Raw genomic sequence first — 18,160 nt, 5'->3', positions numbered from 1 at the left:
TGTGTTTTCTTGGTGATTTGAGTAAACCAACTCTGTAATTGTGCAGCAGCAGTGAAGTGGAAACGACTACAACGGCAGATTAAAGTCTCTGACAGCTGTCTCGGTCATATGAAGATCAATGGTGTGTGGTTAGTAGATCATTGTCTTGCTGGCCGACAATGAAATACAATCCAGGAAAGCTAGTTTGAGTAGTATGTTGATGAGTTTGAAGGCTTAACACTAAAACACTGCACAGGGGATTATAATAATAATTTAATAAATTGCATCATAATATAATCAAATGTAAATAGGATTGTACAACTCTGGAAAGTATTTAATTCATCATTGTGATAATAACAGGTAAACAGCGGGACTTAACTATCTTTTAGTTCAAAGTAATCAATTAGGATTGTGCGCGTTCTAATATTTGATTGGCCAGAAGATGCTGGATGACGTTGCATTGTATTTCAGCAAAGGTTGTGACAGGTTAAACTTGTTAGCTAGCATTTTTCTTGCCGGAGCCTCTGCTTTGACACTCATAATGCATTAACTCAGTGTCCTCGTTAAAATTAATAAGTGTTGACACGTTTAGTCATTCTCCAGAAAATCATTCAAAAACTATTTAGATCATTGATTAATTATTTAACTCATTTATCAGTTCTCGCTTCTCCAATTTGAGGATTTGCTGCTTTCCTCTGTTCGATGTCATTGTAACTTAGGGTTTTGGACTTAACGATGAATTGATTTATTGGAGAAATGTTCAACAGATTCATTGATAATGAAAATAATTATTAGTTTTAGGGTGATTTTTTTCAGACAATGCTTTAAAGTGTCTCCTGCAAAGGGGTATAGAAGAGCATGTTTGCAGTGACCCTAAGCTTAAATCTTAAAATCTAATTATGCAATTATATTATAAAAAAAAACCCAAAACAATAAAAAATATTTGTGTTATCCTTGGGAGCAGTTATTTTACAGTCCAATTCATTTCTCATGTGTCTAAGAAGGGGGGTGGTGGGATGTTAAGGTTTTTACTCGAGCGGAACAATTCTGTCATGACGGTCTATTGATCGTTCGTCAGAGTCCCCCTCCCTCCTACTTCCTCCTCTTCCTCCTTGTGCCCTTTGTCCGTTGGTTGTTGTCTTGTTCAGGTCGCCGAGGGCTAATCTGCTGGTGTACCAGATGCATGCGCTCATTAACCTGGTGCCACCTTCTAAGAGCCTCATTGAACATGGCACAGTCTCTCACACACAGACACAATATCATGCATATATAGCAGTGACAGCCAAACACACAAAGACACATGCTCACTTGGTAACATGGTCTGTTATTATTAGCATACTGGGTTTTCAGGTGGAGGATTTTTGGCAGAAATAGAAGAGAGAAGAGTGAAAGAAACGGATAGAAAGATTGAAGGAAAGATACAGGGAGAATTTGCCAGCAGACAGATGGAGAGGCGAGGGTGTGTCTCAACATGGTTTTCACTGTTGGGAGAGCTGAAATCCCCTTCTTCTCTCCCCAAAGGGAGATTCAAAGGATGCAAAAAGAGAGATGGACTGTCCCTCACCTTCCCTCCCTCCTTTCACCCCACATCCCTGATTCACACCTCTCCCTCTGAGGCTAAAAGCCTCCCGTTTCCAGAGAAAGAGACTTCATACAAAAGGGGAGTGAAGGGAAAAAAATCATCTCGTTTTTTTGGGGTTTTTTTTCTTACAAACGGCAGCTGTCTCTCACATTGCCTCCCCCATTCACACCCTTACACCCTCAGAGCCGTTGTCGTATCCAAATTTACCGCAGAACACCACATGGGACCTCCCATTACACCCCCCCCCCCCCCCCCCCCCAACACACACCCTGCCCACCCGGGTATCTGAGTAGTGGGCTGTGTGGAATAAATGAACTCATTCATGCAGTGTTGAGCAGCTCCATCCCTTTGCTGCCTAGCCCAATGTAAACATGCCTAAGGTAGCTAGTTATAGGCCACAGGAGCAAGGAGTGTGCTTGGATCAGAACCATCCCCTAACTGCTTTTTCCGGTGTAAACGATATTTGAAAAGTCCTATTGTATAAATACTTGCTTTGAGCATTCATTTCATAGCACATGAAAACAACTTCCACCTCTCAGTGCCTGAGATTAAAATGGGGTTAAATAGCAGTTTGATTCTCTCATGCCAGAAAAGTTATGTCCGTCCAACAGAGGAGCTATTTAGTGATGCAGATGCAGTTAAAAAACACACACTGCAATACCTTAAACAGGAATTCATTGAAAAGGAACTACTCTTCTTTTATTGCATTGTCATTTTAATTAAGTTTGCTTAATTTAACTTAACATTTCTAGCTTTTGAAAATGATCAGCAAATTAATTGTAAATAATGCTGAGCTGCAGCCCTACTGCTGAGTGCTCACACAACTTAAATTAAGATAGTTACGTTTTAGTTAGCTTGCAGGGGAAAAGTCAATTCTGTAATTCTGCTCTTGGAGTGTAAACTACACCACATAACTGTTTTTAGAGGTTTGTAGACAATTATGATGATACAAATATGTATTTGTGAACTTATTGTTCCCTTAGCATCCAAGCTAACTAGCTTGCTAAGCCACAGTTACTAACTAGCAAGCTCTCAGAGTTTTTGTGACTGACTAGCGCTAGCATGTTCTCAGCTGTCCAGCATGTTAGCGGTTAGACAAGTTCAATAACTAGACCTTTAAAAAGTCACTACGTCACCGAGCTTTCCGCACCACCTTATTCACAAGGGCGAAAAATGCCCGAATGTATAGGCCAATTAGATTTGCAAGAATTTCTGAGTAGCCTATGAGGTGTGAGCTTACTGGATTTACTCAACTGCCCCAAAATGCGTTGCGGCTCTTCAGACTATTCAATGGCGTACTGCGAGACATTTTAAATAACTAACCGTTGGATAAAATTATTACAAATGATTGAGAGTGTTAACAGAAAAAGCTCAGAAGCTTAGCCTACATGTAAAGAAAACATATTTAACACAAATATATTTAACAATATTAATATTTGCCTTAAAATAATACTGAAAATGTTTAAGTTGAGAGGAAGATTTACATTTGTCAAAAACATTTTATTCAGAGTACCTTGTCCGGGCGACATCGTGATCGATACAGTCATGTATTGAAGGGAAGATGTATTTCTTGTGAACAGACAGCGGGTAATGGCATAGTTAAATGTTAATTTAGTAGGGAGTATCCAGTACATACTATGTATTGATTGAGTATGTAGTATGCAGTACGTTAGTAGCCTATGCAGTCTGTTAATATGCAGTCTTCTTAGTTAGTATGCAGTACGTTAGTATGCAGTACGTTAGTATGCAGTACGTAAATATGCAGTACGTAAATATGCAGTACGTAAATATGCAGTATGTAAATATGCAGTATGTAAATAGGCAGTACGTTAATATGCAGTATGTAAATATGCAGTATGTAAATATGCAGTATGTAAATAGGCAGTACGTTAATATGTAGTACGTTAATATGCGATTTTGAACACAGCTGACTTTGTTTCACTGAAATCCATCTTCTCCCGTCTCTGAATGTTCTGCACCATGGTTATCCTTGGTAACTGTGTATGACTGGACAGGCACAGACTTTATAATGAGGAGCTCTGTCAGCACTTCAGCTTCAGAGACTTTTATTGCAAAGTGAAAGTTAAGCAAGTACAGAGGGGCTGCGTTAAAGGGCGGTATATCTCAGCTATATCAACTATTCAATACTATTGTATAGAACAGAAGATGATGATTTTGCATGAAACTAAACTTCTTCTTCATCCTCCTCCACCTCACCTCACAAAAAAAATCACTTACTATTGCAGTTAGATAAAAAATATTTTAGAGATATTTTACTTCTTATATTAATTTCTAGAGAATATGAATGACAGTCAAATTGTTTCTATTGTGTGATTTGAGTTCATGTATCCATTTCCATCTGTTTTTAAATCACTGTCTGAGCTCCAATAAGCCAGTAGGAGAAAAGTACTCAGAGGATGAGACATGTTTACCAAGCTGCTACTGCAACATGTATTAGGCAGATGGGTGTGTTTCCTAAAGCTTTTCATTATTAACTCAACAATGGCACTAACATACTTGAAAACCACTCTATAAAAAAGCCTGTAGGGCTGAAGTGGAAATATATATGCCTTTGTACAAACAGTTTTCAAACCCCGGCAAAGATCATATGCTTAAATTAGTTGGTTTAAATAATAAATCATTACTATAAGTATTGCAGATGTTGGACTCCCATCTTCCAATGTTTTTTATCCACTTCACCCCCCCCCATCTAATCAGTAAACTCATTTAAAACCAAAGTGGAAATGATAAGACTATCTCTCCATGCAACAACAAGAGCAGAAAACCTTTAGAAAAAAGGGACTGATTTTGAAAAGAATAATTATTCACACATTACAACCGGCAGCGGTTTATTCTCTGAGGTAATCAGAGATTTCACAAAGCCATTCTTTGTGGTGACCTTTACTTTGGCTATTTATGCAGTGTAGTTCCAGTTGTAATTAATTAGCTGAAACTGTTTATGTATGTGTCTTATCGTAGTACACACCCAAACACAAAATAGAAATGACTGTGTGCACATGTTTTTTCACATTACTCTTATTTGTTCAACTATCATCCTGTAAAAATGTTTTATACTTAATACTATTACAACAATAGAGGAGCTCAAGGTCAGTTATTACAAGCTGATCACATTACAACCACTGTTAAACTGTACTTTGAGCTAGTAGTAATGAAAACAAAACTGTAAATAGTGACCTGAATCTAAATGTCCAGGGACTTGAATCTGTGTCCAAAATCTTTGATCTTGAAAGTGCCAAACATCATCAACCAAAACCTGTGTTGCAAGAATAAGACAAAAATAACCAGTGGGAAACTAAATCTACTGCTGACACTGCTTGTAGAAAATGTGTGACATCTAAAAGACTAATAAAACAGCATGTTAAGTTCAAATACAAAGTCAAAAGGAACTACACCACTGTGAATTTCCCATAAAAAGAAATAACACTTGACGCACTCTCCTATTAATCCCCGTCTATAAAAACTGCCACACGCACTCACACCTTGCTTCTCATTACTGCCCTCCCCATTGGCCAAGTGACCCCTGTCTTACCTCTCGTATTCCAGGTTGTCATGGTCACAGCGGGCGTCTTTGTGTTTCTCCCAGTCCTTCCCGTGGCGGCACGTCGTCAACGACACAATGTCCTTTCCATTGTGGATGTGATGAAGTGCGTTTCTGGTGTCTGAGCCGATGCCCGTCAGATAACGCTTTCCCTTGAACATCAGCAGGTACTTCCTTCGTGGCGGTATGGTGTTCCTCACCAGCCAGCCCCGCTCTCCACCTTTCTGCGGGTGATCCTTTGAGAACAGCGGGATAGAGACGTCAAAACCTGGCCTGAAATGTTCTGTGTTGAGGCTGGCTTTGGCTAAGATGGCCTGGCCGATGTTGAAGCCCAGGTCCTCTGTGTAGTTAGGCCAGGTGCCTGAGTACAGGTTGAAGATCAGGTGGTTCCGCCCGTCGTTCCACAGCGGGTAACCCCGGATACGTTCATCCACATTGGGCACAAACTGTCCTGACAGCAGGTCCCGATCTAAGGTGTCTATCCCGAGCACGAAGAGGCATGCTTCACGGGGGTCTGATGTGAAGTACCGGGACTCACCTATGGACGTCAGGATCTTCCTGTAGCTTTCCGACACCCGATCAGTTTTCTCTGATGGATATATATACACCCTGAACCCTTCCCTTCCTCTACGGCGACACCGCGAGAAGTCAAAACAGGTGTCCATGCGGCAGCGACTGTCCTTATAAATGGCGGACCATGCCTGACGCCGCTGTCGGGGCGACTCAGCCGTCCCGGGGTCAGTCTGGAGCTCATCCAGGTGGGCGAAACGGGGCAGGAAGGCCCTGTCAGTCCAGTTGGGCCAGGGTCGCACCACTTCACCCCGCTGGCGTGTCAGCAGCCGGAGCAGACGTAGCTGGACTCCTCCACCCCAGTAAAAGAGGACCAGCCAGCAGCATGCACACAAGCCCAGCAGAACATACTTCTTACGGGCCTGCATGGGGGCCTGTCACAGTCTCTTTTTTCTGCTCTGTCTCTCTCTCGTCCTCTAGTTTTCCTCTCCTCTGCCCCTCAGCTCTGTAGCCTCACAGGGGCGGGGGACTGACTTGTGATTTTCTAACAGGGAGGTTGTAATGAAGGACAATGTGTTAACAAGGACATCACTGCCTCTGAGGGTGGCCCAGTCCACTTTGCCATTTAGGATGATGCAAACTGACTTTCTGACTCCCCTCTCTCAGTCTCTTTCTGCCTTCCCCATTTGCTCTCCACTGTACCCTCAGATGTGTGAATTAGCCTGCGTCTGCTATGGCACGCGCTGCTGCTTCAGTGTGCATTTCCTACGCTGCCCAGCCGGGTTGAGAGTGATGAAGGGTGATTTCTCTGCTCTCTCAGGCCAAGCTTGCTGCCTCATTGTGCCTGGCACTTTCTGCAGGGCCCCGCCTGGGGAGAATTAAAAAAACAAGAATACATATCAGTACACAGAGAGAGTTCCTGCTCCTCAACCAACACGAAAACATCGTCTGGGATAAGTTGTGAAACTGCAGTCACAAGTGATGCCATAACTTACACTTTTATATTGTCCAGTGGGTATGAGCTTTTATTTGTTTTTCATTTTAGACAGACATATGTAATCTACAACCCACATTTAATACACACATGTAATCAAATAGCAATAAAGTAGCACAGCTGGGTAATGTTTCACAGGCAGCAGAGGATTTTAAAATGTAAAAATCCACCGTTCGAGCTCATAAAGAAAAAAGTACAACTCAAATGTACTTTTAAAAAGGCATCCTTCCCTGATTAACAACACATCAAAACCCATATCTTCATGAAGTCCACTTTCCCCCTATCTCTGTCCCTCTTTGGCCTCCAACATTCCTGTGAAAAAGATGGATATTTACAGGCTCATATGTGCTGACTTCTGGAGCAGTCTTAGACGGGACTAGATATTATCATGCTCTTCAAGCTCCAGTTGAACTGAGATACAGTTGAGGTGAAGTGAAGGAGAAAATAAGAGAGTGTTCAGCATCTGTAATGGCGATTTGAAAAACGCAGAAGGAAAACAGAGCAACTTTATGGCTCTGAAACGTCCGTTCACCTTGGAGAGAACGAGTGAAGGCTTTCTGTGTTACATCTGCAAACTTGTAACGGTCTTTCAGCCTCGTATTCTTTGCCAAACATCCCCCCATAACTCCCCAACATGTACAGTATACTGGTGTGTGTGTGTGTGTTTGGAGAACGCCTCACAGTGAAGGGCAGTGTTCGTACTGCCAGCTGTCACACAAAGGCAGCTTTCAGGTCTCACCTGGCCGCTCTCTCTCTCTCTCTCTACCTCTCATTCACATTCCCCGTGGCTGCCTCTTCTGTAGCCAAGCAGAAGTGACGCCTGCCTTCTCTGCTTGTAATAAAACAAACAGCACACTGGTGATGTGGGTAAACAATGCACCCTCTGAAGAAGGGGAAAGGAAATGAGGATTTACGTGTGAATTGAACGGCTTTTACTCATGATTGTAGTGTATATATACTGTAGGATGTGTAGTGAAATCCTCAGCTTTGGAGAAATGAAGTAAAACAGTCTTGTTTTTAGCATGACGTCTGTTAATCTACGATAACTGGTTTTCAACAAGATCTGTAAAGATCACAGATTAAGTCAATAAAGTAAAGCTTGCAGCCCTACATACATTTACTTAACAAGGCTGTAACTTTTTTTAATTTTCTTGTGGTAAAACATGTATGTTTAATTTGCAGTGATCTGTTGAAATTCATCATTCTAAGGGCCAAATCCACTAAATGATTGCACAGCTTTTTGGGCCGCAAAACCTCTTTTCAAATAAGACAAAAATAAACTTTATTTCTGAAAGCACCACTATTTGCGCCGCCAAGCAAATAGCGTCTCGGTGCTCTTGCGCTAATATCCATACATAGTTACAGCAAAATTATTAGCATCTTCACAGAGTTGGTGGTAACTGAAGTGCATTTAAAATGGGTGCTTATTTTTGGATGCAGTGACAGGATACATAACAGTTGTATCATAAAAAATAAATGAATATAGCTCCCCTACATGGCATTTTTGAAAATACATGAATAAATAAACGAGAAAAAAACATATATGTAGTTATATAACCTAAACAAATAAACAAATTGTTTCTTCATTTTCCCTCTCCTAAATCCTAGGCTTACATTTTTCCTTTCCTCTCCCTTAATTGTGCTTCGGGAGGTTTTGATGGAAGTGGCCGGTCCTAACAAGACCTCTGGTTCAGGCTGACTCTCACCCCTCACAACCGACACATTGGCCTCAAGTTTATTTATACTTTGCCACATGGATAATTGCAGATGCAAAAAAAGGGGAAATTGCACTCAGCTGCAAAAATGTATGGTCATGTTTGTGCTGTAATATCATTAGCACAATATCTTTTGAGACGGGGACGATAGCTGCTGCATATGATACGCTGTTGATGGAGCTGTCAGCGTCCGTCATTCATTCTTTGTGAATTCGCACCTCGGTGTCCTCCAACACTCCGATGTGTTGTTGTTCTCTTTGCTAACATGAAACGGAGAAACCTAGCTAACAGATAATCATGACACCAAACCACCTGAGAAGTAATGTGAGGAAGCATTTTGAATTTGACACCATAAATGGGGAAAATTGTGGTTAATGGTAGGACTGTTTGCTGACTTGAACTGACTTAAAGTAACGTAGCTCAAGTGAGGCAGAGGCACCGCAAATGAAAGGTGGAATGTAACTCTACGGAGGATGTGGTTAGGCTACGTGGGTTGCATTCAAATACATTTTAGTTTGAATTCAATCCAATTTTTGAAAAGCTAAAAGCCCTTGTAAGTGACTGTATAGGTTGACTGTAACTGTAGCATTTGGGCACATGAGCTTCTTACTGTACCAGTGTGTGAACACCACAGCTGTGTGTCCGCCAAACTGGACCAGATCATTCAGGTTAGCTAATCTGCCAGTGGAGTGGGTGATGTTTGGCACCTTCCTTGTTTCTGTTTCTCTGGCTACGACTGTAGCAGCCTGAGCAGCAAGCAGTCCAAGTTGGAGAGAAATAGACACTTGGGATCCCATTACATAATCCTCATCAATAATTCACTTGCTCCTTTAGTTAAGGCATTGATTTTCCTGTCTTTATTTTTTTTCATGCTTTATATCCTCTGCCACCAACGCACAATTAGACCTCAATCTTCTTCAGGATACACTCCAGTAAGAGATGGGTACGAGCTCTGTCCTGATGATTTGTGGTTGTGGGGATAATTGATGGTGATGGCAAGAGGGTGTAATAGAAAAGTGATGGAGGGTATCATTATGATGATCGTAATGATGATGGGCATGAAGAATTTATCCCGTTGCCTTCTATAATCTAATGCCATTGAACGCCATTGCTTTTATTCATCTTCCTGCAGTTGTCTTGATTTTTACATTGATTTGAGTGCACTGAGGTCTCTCTATTACTGCTGGATGAACAATAGGAACATCAATTTTCATGTTTAAACTGCCATTTCACAATAAGACTCAATCTTTTCTTTTCTTTTTTTAAACCTTCACTCGACACCCTTTTTTCAATTTAACTTATCAAATAATAACAGCTCAAATTTGAATTGATTTTAAAATTACAATAGTAGGAGAGATTTCTGAGCCAATGAAGTGTTACAGGTTTAGAGGAGGATAAAGCATAATATGTGAATTGAAATCATTGAAGATAATAAAAAGCATGACTGGTAATTTATTTTAAATACTGTTTTGTTTTTTAAATCCTTCCCTAATCTTAGTGCCTGTTAAACGCTGTTATGTTGATGATCCATACCATCTTACACCGTGTTGTGTGTGAGGCAAACCGCACAATGGCCATTGTGTGGCCATTAACAAGAAGCAATAATGATGAATGCAAGCCAGTGAAACTCTGGGGCAAGCCTGGACCTGACGACATCCTTGGAACTGCAAATCAGCAAGGAGACACACACGTATGGATGCACACATACACACACGTAAGTGGCTTTAAGTGGTGAGAAAAGTCCCTCTGTCATGGATCAATGATGGATCATTACGGTTGGGTGACTAGTCCTGGAAAAAGCCACAAGGCTCATTGAATAGAGGGACCTGAAGGTGGAAGGACAGGGTTCAAGGGAAGGTGAGGGCAGGACTCACAGCTCTACATTTCCACCCCTCGTCATTTGTTTCCAGCGATACCTTCTTCCCTCAATTCCAACTTGTCCTGCACTCCATCATTCCTTCCTTATATTTCCTCCTCTCATTTCACCTCCTTTTCCTCTCCTACCTAATCTGACTGGAGGGTTTCACGTAGCAACAACACCATTTTTCAATTATTCCAGCTTCATCCTCAAAACGGGGCTGGGGGAGGTGAGCCACAAAACACTTAATAACAGACATAAGGAATACACTCAGCAAGGCCAACAATTCTTTGATCATACGCTCGCCTTGAGTGCAAAGAAACTTCCAGGAAGGTTCATTTAGAGTATACTGAGCGAGCAATGGAACTGTGTTAACACTGCAAAGAAGGAAAGAAATGTAACAACGCACACTGAATTAAAATCAGCTAATATAAAGTGGCAGGTGGATCGTGAACAATGTAGCTTTTTCCTCACAATTTTTCATTTCCTGACTGCATCAAATGTACTACATTTTTGATACTATTTAAGGTCGGCATTATTTCAGCAATAGCCAGGCGGCACACACGTTAGCAACGTAACTAACTTTACCGTGCCCTGCTGTTGCACGGAAAACTACTCACACGGTGTGAAGCATGAAATCACATCACAGATTAAAATGACATGAGTTTGTTTCGCTGTGCTGTAAACAGATACTGCTCAATGAGTGTGTGCTATAGTATTAAAAGTCACTTGCTGATACCACAAGTAACCACGCGTGTCGCCAAAGTAGGACTGACTTTAAAGGGCTGGACTTCCTGTTGAATATAGTCCGATCTGGAGGACAAGGGAAGGTCAGTATTTAAAAAGACAGAGAAGGAACAAACCAAGGGGAATAAAAGGTGAGGATGAAGGACTTTAAAAGTGGCGAGCAGGGAGAGAATGACAAGGGGGAGATGGACTTAATGATCCATATTTCATGGGTGACAGCTGCACCCAGTCCCTTCACTTCCTGCCCTTGATCTCTTCCTCTCTTAGCGCCCTTACGGTTTCCCTCAACTGTGTCTACCTGCTGTGAGTATTACACAGAACTACACTATTAAGTCATTCAGGGAAATGGAATAAAAATTTCTTACCCCATCTGTCTCCCCTGAATTGTTTACACAGCAGCTTATTCAACTGTACTTATGCAGGCTTTGACAGTAAATTAAAACTGATGGGTTTCGAAATGGATGTCATCGGTGATGGCCTTCTGCAGGAAATTCAGTATTTGTCAATTTGTGTTTTTCTTCCACCAAATGGGATATTTTTTATAAAGAGATTTTGGCCTTTCAGGGAAAGATTGGCTTTCCCCATATTTGTTCAATTTGCTGTTTTCTGGGTACAGCACCAGTGCTGAGCACAACTGACATTGTTAAGGCTGAAAATTAAATCAACTACCATTAAAGTTGTTCTCCGGGTAGCGGAGTCATGGCCACTGTATGAGAAGCAGCAGCAGCTTGAAAATTATTTGGATAGTAACATCGAGCAGGTTGCAAATTGACACTAGATGGGCCAAATGTCTGCTAAATTGATATTTCCATTCCTTCTCAAATTATATGGTTAGGTTATAAAGACCACCTGAATGATGGGAGCTCATAAGCTAAAACAAATCCTGATTAGATTGCACTGTACAAATGCCAGTGTTGCCAGTGGCAGCAGGCCTTTCAGTGACTTTTTGTGGCTGTGTGTGCCAGAGTGCGTCTGAACTATACTTATACACACATCTGGCATGTGTGTTTTTGCTGGCGACATATTAGTTCAGTAAAATGAAGCGTTCTGAAGAAAACACAAATCTTGTGGTGAGGTGAAAGGCTCGGTCGAGCTAAAATTGAACCCCGGACTCTGTCATTACAGGCCTGAGAGATGTGACAGCATGACCCGGGGCCCAGAAGATAGCCGCACTGCATTTTTTGTGTTATTGCGGTGGTTCTAAATCTTTTTGGCTTGTGACCCCTTAAAATTAAGCTCTGTGTAGTTGTGACCCCTCAATACAGGTTGAATGGTTCAAAGAGTCAAGTGCAGTTTAATACTACAGGTCCCAGAACTATAGAAGCAGTAAATGCTCATTTTGCTTTTAACTGTTGTATTTTGCTGAGTAACTGATGTATCCGTTTAGAGTACAGCCAAACAAACTCACATTGTTTTAATGAAGCCACCCCATGTTTTGCCAGTTGAATGATTTTAATGAGATGCAGCAGCAGTAAGATATGTGGGGTTTGCATTAGCAATATCTTACTATAGCTCTGATCGGGTGTAAAGAAAGAAAACAGTGTTAACAATGAGATAATGAGCTGTGTGTGTGTGTGTGTGTGTGTGTGTGTGTGTGTGTGTGTGTGTGTGTGTGTGTGTGTGTGTGTGTGTGTGTGTGTGTGTTTGTATGTGTGTGTGGGCAACTTGAATCAAGTGTGGTAATGGCGGATTCTGCCACCTACAATGAAATCTAGTATATAGAAATAGCATCAAAATGGGGTATGAATTCATGAAAAATACAAACGTTAAGAACCTGACAATATAAATGTATCTACATCACAAGCAAACAGGCAAATATTAGGAAAACAATAGACAATATATGTGTTGCCTTGCTACATGTTTTCCCTCTCTTGGCCCTCAGGTTGGAAAGCACTGGGTCCTTGTTTTAATGACCAGAGAGGCACGTTTAGCCAAGTATTTGTGTATGTGCGCTGCATGTTTTTATTGGCTTGAATGGCTGCAAAATAGCAATTCTATCTCTTTTTAACTGTGTACAACCTGAGCAGGAGTAACTGGCTGAATGTTGTTTGTTTGTCTGTAGTCATATCAGTCACTAAAGTCACCAAAGAAAACTGCAGCAGTAAAAAAAAAAAAAGGGTCTGTCTCTCCTGACAGACCTGCATTAAAGACTTACAACCGGTATGTATCTATGTTCTATTTTCTGTCCTCACCGACTAGTTGCCCTTTGAAATTGAAGTGCTCTTTACACTCCCACACACCATATGCATATATAAGCAGACACATTCACACACACGCATATGTGAATTTTGATCTATGCTGAGAAAATGGCTTTTTACTGAATAAAAAACTATTTCTCTGTCCAAACGAGTATTTTTCCATTAGATCGACTACCTCGGAACCATAATGACCATAAAAGTGCTTCATCTACGAGGCAATTTTCATAATGTGTATAACAGCACGTTTTCTTAATAAAGCACAATAAAAATATTTGCCACGCGTGGGCTGAGGGCCTCTGACACGGTTAATAAGATGTTTACCTCAAGCTGAACGCCCTGCGACGCAACCAGCGTCCCAACCGCGCTCACATTCCAAACCCAGCATAATTACAAGCCAGGTTGATTAATTATGTCTCAACAATATGCTGCACTCCAACGCCACAAGGGCTAATTAACAGAATGAACAAGATGGGTAGGAACAGTTATTAGGGGGGGTTCAAGCTCGCGCTCTGAATTTGGCAAAGCAATATAGTCCCAGAAAACCGGGACAGAGACTAGCTGTAACACACGGTCAAATACCAAGATCATCGCTAACGCTTGCACACAGCTCGGAGCATATAGAGTGGGAAAGCCTACTAAAGACACCGATACAGCGAGTGCACTGCTCTGCGCTCAGGGTGCCCGTCTGCGCACCTGACAACACACAGCATCTAGTGAAATCCATCTGCTTTATTAACTGTTCCTGCTCGCAGCGCATCCTACCAGCAACTTATCTTATCTCCGTGGCTTAGCACTGGAGGCATTCCTATCGCAGGACTCGCAGGACTCGGATCACATCGAGCTATAAACAATCCGACCTTGACAACGCGGGGATGATATACGATCTGACCCTGGGTTAAGGAAGAAGGGGAATATTACAGACGGGGGTTCAATTAGTAGAGTGTCCCGGACCTCTGAGAATGAAGCAGAATTGAATAGATTAAGGCAAATAAAAAGATTTCAACGTTTGTTTCTCCCTCGTTTTATACTATATAGTAATACTTGTGTTGTTGTTTCATTCCTTTACTTTCCAACGTGATTCTTCTTCTTTATTTGTACACCAAACGTCCATGCAAATACATGATCACTATGCACAGTGACCCATCAGGGGTTAATAGCTTTTAAAGGTTGCACTCTGATATTACCAACCCCTCTAACGGAGGCCTTGATAATAGAAATGTCCACCACATCTGGAATGTGAATATATTGGCCCTGCCAATACAGACAATGCTTCGACAAGACAATATTTGTGCTTCTCTTAATAACCAGGGAGGGTATTACAGAACCATCATGAATGCAAAATCCCATTAAGACATTACAATAAAGCCATTTCATAAATCAGATGAAATCCATGTACAGCTTGCTATCCAGATCCAGCTTCCACAGAGAGACTTTTTTCTGCGCATCCCTGATAATGACAACACTTTATTTGGGATCACTGAATGAAGTCGCCGTCTATTTTCATCAAATAAAAATGACTAGAAAGTTGTAATTAATTGCGGCAGTGGACCCTTGCAGTCTTGGTTGTTTCTTTGGGATTTATTAATACATGGAGCACTTAGTAGGAAAGCAGGTACTATTCAGCTCTTTATTGAGCTAGTAGTTAATATGTATTGAATTGAAGAGAGACATCCAAGACAAACATAAGCCAGAACAAAGCAGTCTTTATTTGGACTGCATGAAGATACAGCTCTGTGGTTTGTTTATTTTTTAATGTGAAACTAAGCTGTTAGTCAGGTGTTCCAAAATACCTTCATGTGAATGGAAATTCCCTACAGCTCTAAAAAAAAAAAAACCACTTGAATTGAATATGGTTGTGTTGTGCTGCCTGATTAAGGACATTACAGGGAAGCCGTGTATGATTGTATGGTATGCATACTGTTCCCCAGATGCCTCTTACTGTTACCGTCTCTGTGTTCTGTTCACTATTTTCATCAGTACATGAAGTAGATTTTACATTCACTGTACTTTAAGATCAAGTCGAGTCTGATGTTCTTCCCACAATCTTTCACTCGACATCAGTATGACAGTGGAACAAGTGGCAACATTATTTAATATTCTTGGATGTGGCAGGGTAATGTGCAACCCACAGCCCATCTGAGCAGTAGGAGAAGTAGATCATCTGCCAAGGAATTAAACGTGTACTGAAGATTTTCCCAAAGCTCAGAGAGTTGATGCGAGGCTTAGCAAGGGTGCATAATTATCTACAATAGCATTAGAATTACAGTTAACCATTAAGGTCTATACATGCATCACAGTGACACAGCTACTGTCTAACGTGCGACAGTCTCACTATCAAAAGATGCTGCCTATTCAGCCTACCTGTTACAGAATGATACAGGAGATCCGGTGCAGGTGGCGGCTGCAGGATCATGTAGCTCTGAGCTGGGAGGTTCAGGCTCTCCAGTCCCCCTGAAGCAGAACAGTTGCGCACTGGACTGTTGAGCGTCCTGCTCTAGCGGTGCTGCTACAGCTCAGTCCGCAGATGACACCAGCTGCAGAGGCTCAAAACACCAACTTCTCCTCCTCACGGGGCGACCCCGTTCTCTGTTTACGAGCTTCCTACAACATGATTAAGTTACAAGGCTGACAAAGCGCAAACACACGCAGCGTCCGGGCGCGTCTATAAAAAAGAAAGTGTTTGAGTGTCCCGTCGCCCCCTCGTGTCTGTCCTCCAAATTTCCCAGATCTCCCAGTGGCCGATATGTCGGGTTCTCCTTTATTATCCAGCATGCATCTCTCTGACTCAGAGCCCCATGGACCGCACATCATCACTCACTGTTGCTCCAATAGACTCCTGGATTTACTAACACATGCTGCACCTGTCAAATAGGCTAAAGACTGGTAGTCTCATGATACACCTGTGATGAATTAAAGTGCCCCTGTTGCACTTAGTGGGTTCAGGTTATAGCGACCTTCTAGCACTATTATATCTATATACAATCGCAATAGTAGCATACAGCACAAGGTCTTCTAGTCTTGCTTCTTTGTATGATCGTGAGGGCTGCTTCCAACACTTGTGATTCCAATCTAAACATCTGAGCAGCGTGAGTGACAAAGGTGCGCTGCTGATGAGCGCCATGCAAACAATACATCAGGAGCTGATAGCAGTTAAGGTTACCTTAAGGTGGAAAACGCACTTTATTCCTAATTGTACAATCGCAACCTGTGCCGTTACCATGTGTCAACGGGCAATTAAGCGTTTCGTTGTATTATTTGTATGAGCATGAGCTTGCAATTATGATTGATGCCATTAGGATTAGAAATGCATTTTCTATAACTACAAAATAAATACAACCTATAATCTCAGCAGAGACATCGTTATCTCCATTATTACTCATAAGTATCTACAATGAACACAGCATCTAATCATAGACAGCAGAAATCACCCAGTACGATCCCCGCTGCGCTCCGACTTCTCCCCGACAGAGAGCTCCCTCTTACCGGGTGGCGATCCAGGCTCTTCCCCTCTCTGGTAATTTTCCTTTTCACACCACGGCCGGGCATTTGCGAATCAATTCAGCGTGCAAGAGCAGGTCTCCCCGTCGGGATATGAATGATGAATGTGCGTGTTAAATTGTCCATTTTCCATATCCACAACAGTCCACACACGACCCGCCCCTGGGCTGCAGCGATTGGTTCATAGGCTCCTCGACGTCTTCGCCGCACCGTAAAGAAAAACACACACATCTGGATGCGACCCCGCGTAACTGGAGCGCTTTGGAAACACCGACTTACGCACAGGAATTGAACCGACTTTGAGGGGCGTCACATTCCTCATGGCCCCTTTAAATATAGTCTACAATCAATTGTGGTTGAAGATAGGAATCTTGTCACCTTTGCAGAAACTGTTCAAATACATCCGTGTAAACACTGGACCACCATTACGATGGTTATCATGAGGGAGGACAATGTGTGAGGATTTTGATGTTTTAGCAGATGGATTACACGAAAACACTTCTCGGCTATAGGTCATGTGATGACAATAGAGAGGTACTTTATGTAGAGTAAGTCATTATCAATAAAAAATAAGTAACAATTAAGGCTTCATTAATTTGGCAATAGACAAACACAAAAGCGCTCCACATATTAAGGATATGCACAAGGAGCCCCAAAGAGCCAATTAGATGTTGGCAGGATATTATGAAATGCATCACTAGAGCAGTATTATTTTACAATATAATGCATATATTGTTTTAATGCATTATGTGTCTTTCAATTGCCATGCTCGTTTAATGGGTTACAGCATATCGCTGGAAAAAGAGCTGAGTGACTGGGCGCCTTTCTTCCAGTGAAGCCGGAATATGTGAGACTGTTGCGCCTCCCTGTGTCCGGATAATGTCATTCTCCTTACTTTCCTTCCCTCTGATTTCACATCGTCTTACTTTGGAAGAATATCTGATCAGTGGATTTGTGGATCTCCTGGCTCCAACTCAGGACTGAACCGAATCAAGTGTGAAGACAGGCGGAGGCTGGGCAAGCGAGACTAATCACTGACAACAGTGCAGAGGCTCTCTGAGGATTAGTGACAGCTGTCACAGTCTGAATGTGCTTTCAGCATGCTTTACAGACAAGGGAAAGGGGAGAAAAAGGCCATATAGAATCAAAAGGCCATGACTGTTATAATTAAATAAATAAATCATTTTAAACCCATACAATTGAAAATAGGACTACGTACATATTATAATTATTAAGTCATTTTTAATATTTATTTTTTAAGATGCGCTTTTCAAATTATTGTATTCACATTTAAGAAGCTGGAACCAATCAATGATGGTTGGTATTTTTGCCAGAAAAAAACAACCTAAAAACAATAAATAAATGGCTTTATGTCAATGTACTATTAATTTCACTATTAATTGTTTTAGCTTCAAATCTCAGCACTAAGCTACTCTGCACTGCAAAAAAGATGCTATTCAGCATGACACCTAAAAGAAACCCTACCCTGTTAAGGAAGACGCTGAGGTGCAGTTTAAAGT

General features: G+C 41.6%; 1 protein-coding gene across 2 annotated transcripts in view; it reads right to left on the bottom strand.

The window, feature by feature from the left end:
* The window catches only part of ext1c (exostoses (multiple) 1c), a 72,255-nt gene extending 55,443 nt beyond the window's left edge, over positions 1–16,812 (bottom strand). Inside the window, exons 1-2 of one of the 2 annotated variants that reach the window (XM_029443861.1) lie at positions 16,626–16,812; positions 5,112–6,498 (exon numbers count right to left, since the gene is read on the bottom strand). In XM_029443861.1, the coding sequence (XP_029299721.1) occupies positions 5,112–6,058 (947 nt within the window). In that variant the 5' untranslated portion in view covers positions 6,059–6,498; positions 16,626–16,812. Of the gene's footprint in view, positions 1–5,111; positions 6,499–15,503; positions 15,828–16,625 lie in introns of those variants that run through there. The other variant, XM_029443862.1, reaches the window with a different exon arrangement.
* Positions 16,813–18,160: the final 1,348 nt, after the last annotated feature.

Source organism: Cottoperca gobio, chromosome 11 (assembly GCF_900634415.1).
Source record: "Cottoperca gobio chromosome 11, fCotGob3.1, whole genome shotgun sequence".
In the NCBI taxonomy this organism is placed as follows: domain Eukaryota; kingdom Metazoa; phylum Chordata; class Actinopteri; order Perciformes; family Bovichtidae; genus Cottoperca; species Cottoperca gobio.
This window is presented reverse-complemented; position numbering and strand designations above follow the sequence as displayed.